General features: G+C 33.5%; 1 protein-coding gene and 1 long non-coding RNA gene across 2 annotated transcripts; both read left to right on the top strand.

Moving 5' to 3' along the window:
• Positions 1-2,040: 2,040 nt before the first annotated feature.
• On the top strand, positions 2,041-2,321 carry LOC125856548 (uncharacterized). Its single transcript, XR_007445532.1, has 2 exons — positions 2,041-2,185; positions 2,279-2,321. It is a non-coding gene; the product is annotated as an uncharacterized LOC125856548 (long non-coding RNA).
• A 915-nt stretch (positions 2,322-3,236) lies between these two features.
• LOC125855984 (uncharacterized) lies at positions 3,237-4,120 on the top strand. Its single transcript, XM_049535607.1, has 4 exons — positions 3,237-3,365; positions 3,463-3,574; positions 3,754-3,881; positions 3,983-4,120. The coding sequence occupies exons 1-4, from the start codon at positions 3,237-3,239 to the stop codon at positions 4,118-4,120; spliced, it is 507 nt and encodes a 168-aa protein (XP_049391564.1).
• Positions 4,121-5,683: the final 1,563 nt, after the last annotated feature.

Raw genomic sequence — 5,683 nt, 5'->3', positions numbered from 1 at the left:
GAGTTAATTTTAGGAAAAGATTGGACATGTCCAATCTTGAAACTCTTGAATAGGGTAGGCATTGTATACCTCTTATACATGTGTTTTGTTATTGTTATGTAGGGGGCATTCCTAATCCCCCATCTTGAATGTTTCTTTAAGGGAAAAAACCCATTCGTTGTGCATTTTAAGAATTTAAATCAACAAATACCTTTGATATAATTTGGAATTGTGAAGAGTTGTATAGTTCAATACCATCCTTTTGGTCCTATCCAAGCAAAGGATATGTTGTGACTATCTTTGGAGTGTGCTGGAAACATAATCTGCTACATTTGATGTGGTCATTTTATTACAGATGTTAATAAAGGCTGATGTTACTCAATCCATCGAGTGAGACAGATGGAGTGATAATTTTGGCATTTTATTAGTTTCATCATGAATGTGGCTCAATGTTTCTCCATCAATTATTGCCACTATATTTATAGAGTCTGATATACAATTGTTCAAATTTCGAATGTACAACAAGAGAGCTAATGTTTTTTCCAGGTAACATACCTCTTTTTTTGGTTCGGACTGGGAGAGTTGCATGGTCAGTTATGTATACTGTTTGTTTGCTGAATGCCGATGAATATATCTTTGGTATTGTTTTCTTTATTTGTTTGGTTCTGTAGTTTGTATTTCCTCTAAAACCAGAAAATTGGGTACACACAAATCTGAGCAAGTTATGTATCCTGTTTGTTGTTCTCTTTTCCAATGTTTTCAAGCAAGTAAATTTTATTAGATAATATACATTTGTAGGTTACTTCTTCCGGAGTAATGGACTATTCTCACCTTAAAAAAAACTCCTTCTATCACGTGTATTTAATAGTTCAAATAAGGGAGATAAATGAGAAAAAACATGACAGCAACTTTAGAACATGTGTTTAGTTCTGAACATTATAAGTCTATATAATTGTTTCATTCCGTTCACTACTTTCTCAAATTTTTTGGGTGTTAATGGTTGTTTTGTTTGTCTCAGGTATGCCTTTTATTAAAGACTACACTTTTACCTTGATTTTTGTATAAATTGTATCTTGGTTTTAGCTAATGCATACAACCATACACTTGACAAATTAGTACCAAATCTATATTGGGTAATTCCCCTAATCCTTCTAACCAAACTGCCCCATAGAGGATAAAATGAAGTAAGGTTGCTTGGTATGGTTTAGTCGTGTCTTATGTAGACTTTCATGTTCACTAGTGTTCCTTAGATGTGACAATATGATAGTTGAAGATAATCAAAAGGGATACATAAATCACATGAGTTTAGCTATAGAGCCAAATACATTATTAGTAAAGTATACATAAAAGTGAGTTGAGATAAGTATTAATATTTAGTTCTAATTTCTAAAGAACCTTAATTTGCCTTAAATTATTTAGTAATGATATGAAATTTACCTGAATAGAGCTTAATTGATATAGAGTTCTCATGTAACTTGCTCCTTCCAATTTGAGATTAGAGCATAGTTCATTAATTGTGTACTCTGACGGACCAACTAACTTTTACTGTTTATAAATAGTTAGATACCAATAAAATGTAACATGATAGTTGTTATTTTATTAGATATAAACTTGATAGAGATGAAATGATAAATTTATGTAGATGGAAAAAAGTTGTGAAGAAAGAAAAAGTTCACATATATAATATTGGTTCAAAGGAAAATTCTTGTTGTTTCTAGTAAATTAAATTACACTAGCTTTTGTTGGTTATTCTTCATATCTGCAAATTGTTGTTATGCACAATTCCCTCAAGATTAGTGTTTCTTCTTTTATTGATTTCATATATTGTTACTAGAATGTAATTTATATATTTCCACCTTGTTCATATTTTTTTGTCGAATATAAATAAACCCTTGCTTACAATCACTCTCATGTCCCATTTCTCTGTATAAGTTGTCGGGTGTTCCTCTGTAGCATGCCTCTCCATTAGCTTGATTAGTGCCTCTGTTTAACTTTTGTTTTTGCATGAAACAAGTATCTCACAAGTTAACTGCATATTGCAGCCTTTTCTCTATGAAATTGCAAATAACTGCTTTGCAATTGCTACCCAAAAAAGTGGGGGCTGTGTGATACAGTCATGCGTAGAATCTGCTGGTGGATAACTCAGAGATTGTATAATTACTGAGATATTGATAAATGCAATGCAGCTATCAGAAGATCAATATGGGTATGGCTTGTTTTCTTTTTGTTATGCTTATGTAATGTGTGAAGGTGAAGTTGCTATATAAGTCTAAATGCTTTTACGTTTCATTTTATGTAGCAACTATGTGGTGCAACATCTTTTGGGACTGAAGTTACCAAGAGTTAAATATATTTTAATTGATAGGCTTCAAGGAAACTTTTTGACTCTCTCATGCAATAAGTACGCTAGTAATGTTGTTGAAAAAATTATCCTCGATTCAAGAGAAGAGCACTCCACGAGAACTATCACCGAGCTGCTCAGTAATCCAAGTGGTTCAATGCTACTGATGGACCCTTATGGTAACTTTGTCATCCAGTCATCACTGCAAAGAGAAAAGGGAAGTTTAGTTAACTAAATTTCTTGGTCTTTGAGCCTGCTTATGTCGTATAAGCAACAAAATGAGCCATTTGGAGTTGCTAATTCAACTTGCACTGAAATGACCATCTAGGATTTCTGTTTTCTCTGTATGCTTACATGGTAAAAACAACCTCAAACCATAGGTGTGGCTATTTTGACCTATTTAGACTGAATATTGCAGAAGATAATATGAAAGGAAATCGTAGAATCAGCTACGACTAGTACCTGTACATACTATTGAAAATAGAGAAGGTTGTTGTTATTGGTGGTGGTTTAATGGGCTTTGGTATTTCCACAACTCTTATACTCAGTTCTAAACAAGTCATTCTCAAAGAAATTAACTTCGACTATCTGCAAAAGTCACTTAAATCAATAGAAGGTACCTTTCCCATTTTCGGAATGTCTTTTTCATATTACACAGATATAAGTTGTAGAAATTTACACTTTTTGGTGGCAAAGTGAAGCTTTTCTGTTAATAGCTTGGTGTCCTACTGCCATGGATGTAAAAAGTAAGTATCATTAATGAGTGAATATTATCTGAGAACTGATTTATTGATCTAGAAATATGGTTGCATCTGAAATGAATAAAAATGTCAGAGAGTTGTATCTTACCTTATGTTTACTTTTACAATTAATTAGTTGCCAAAACTTAAGTTGATAACTTTGGAACCTATCAACAATGTTGTTGAAAGAATTCAGATACATTCCAATCCAACCATATGACAGAGCTGGTTTGTGTACGAGTAATGTAGTTTCAGTGATTGTTGGACCTGAGCTGGCTTCAACACTTGTTATTTTTATCTCAAAGGTGGTTATGCATCTAATTTCTACTATTTTCCTTAACAAAAAATAGGGAATCCTTTTTTGATAACCGAGAAATATTTGTTGTTGTTGCTGCTAATGAGGTTCATTTGAGCAACTCTTGTGTGTCAAAAAGTGATGGGAATGGAGACAAGTTAAGCATTGTTGCTTCAACCATGGCTCCAAGTTTGAGTTCTACTGGTTCCACAACTACAAGTACTACACAGATACTTAGTGATTTTTCATTGGAGATTTATGACAAGAGAGAGTATCTAAAAGTGCCATAGAGGATGAAAGCTCTTAATGTTGTTGCTACTTCCCATTGTCTGATATATTTTTGTTTCCCATTTCTTTTAAAGTTATTGCTACTTGTCCTTCCTATTTGAATTTCTCAGTGTGCTGGTGCTCGGGATTACAATGGGAATCCTTTCTGAACTGCTGCAGTGGCAACACTCACAATGATATGTTACTTGCCAAACTTGAGACTGTCAATACTAGTTCTGGTGAACCTGGTTCTTCAGTGGTGAGTTACATAATATTCTGCTAGATTCCTTGTCTATTAAATGTACGGATAGAAAAATTTCTTGATGCACCCGTTCACTATTTCTCCCTGCTATTTTGTAGTTTGTTTTCAACACGGATCCGGGACTTCCTGTGTGGTCAGAGTGGTTAGTTTTTAATAGAGTCAATGCTCGTGCTAGAAAAGGATTGGTATTAGGTCCTATGCGACTTCTCCTAAGGTACATTCTCTATCTTTTATGATGATTAGCTCGAAAGATGCTAAATTTGTTTTTCCTTCCTTCAACTGTATCTCTTAAAAGTTCTTGTAACTTAAATTGCTGGCTATTGTGTGTCTTTTAGCAGCTTCTCTGGTGGTCATGTGGTCGGTAATTTTCTGCCTCATGAAGCATTTGTGCTTGGTGGAACCAATAATTTTCCTTGTATGAACATGTGGTCTGATGGTGAAAATGATCAAACTTCCTCTTCTAAATCCTGATTAGCATCTAGCTGTAGTTTTTCAAAATATTATTTTTGCCTAATTCATAGTTGCTTTAACATTTTGCTAATTAGAATAACTGTTATGCAAAATGTCAATTAATAATTGCTTTAACATTGGATTTAAAAATATTTGGTTTGCCTAATTAACATTTTTTCCTGATTTCAAAAGATTCTTTTTGCCTGATTAACATTGGAAAGGAAGTTGATGATTAATATAGGTCAATTTTCAATGTTAACTTGCTGTTTCGTTAGTTTTGGAGAGCTTTGCTGAGACTTTATTTTGATGACTCAATGTTAGATTTGTTAGTTTTGGAGAGATTCAGTTTATGGTGGCGCTACTGTGACTTTATTGTTATGAATTGGTTTGGCTTACTATGAATTTAAGCATATTAAATACTTGATTTATTTCACTGACTTATAATTTTATTTTGAATGTGCAGGAAAATGCCAGTAATTGAATTTGAATTGTGGCCAGAAGTAAACTCGATCTATTGTAGTGAATGATGAAGAGTTTTTGTACTATTGTCATATATGTTTGAATGCATTTGGTTTTGTGGAATTTATTGATAGTAGAGATCTTTAAGCAATCACTTTCTAAGTATTGGTTGTACGAGACATGTTTCTCAAATTTTATTTGAAATATATAGCTTCGATTTAATTATTAGTTAATTTTGTGCTTTAGGTCACTTTTATATTTAATTATGTGATTATTGAATATATGCAAATAAAAATTATTATTCTTAAAAAAAAAAATTGTGGCTACAAAATTCTACACAACATTGCCACACTTCAAAAGTGTTGCTGTAGGACGTCCAATGTTATCTTGTACATAAGAAAAGTTACACTTTATAAGTGTTGCTCTAGATGAGATATAAAAGGCAACACTTTTTAACTGTGACCAATAACAAAGCAAAGGCAATGCTTTTAAGTGTAGTATAATAAAAAAAAGGTGTCGCTAATGCATCACTACAAAGCATGCCCTTATACCTCTTTGGCTATGCTTTATAAGTGTAGCTGTGATGGCGACTTTTAAAGAGTGTTGCCTAATGTCAAAGGTTACACTTCTTTAGGCTACCACCTAAAAAGCGTTGCTTAAAGTCCAAAAGTGTAGCCTTTTATTAAAGGCCACACTTTTGCTAGTTTAGGCTACACTTTACTGGGGTGGCCGTAGGCCTAAAATAGTGTAGTGACACTGGAACAAAAGGCAATTTCCAGGCCGATCGGTAACTCGCCAACTGGGCTCGGCGATCCTCAGGCCTTCATTTCTTCGTTCTTTTTAGCCTCTTTGTTCCTTCTTGCCAAACAGTGTCCATGCTTTGCCTCAAA

The sequence above is a fragment of the Solanum stenotomum genome, chromosome 2, assembly GCF_019186545.1.
Source record: "Solanum stenotomum isolate F172 chromosome 2, ASM1918654v1, whole genome shotgun sequence".
Lineage (NCBI taxonomy): Eukaryota > Viridiplantae > Streptophyta > Magnoliopsida > Solanales > Solanaceae > Solanum > Solanum stenotomum.
This window is presented reverse-complemented; position numbering and strand designations above follow the sequence as displayed.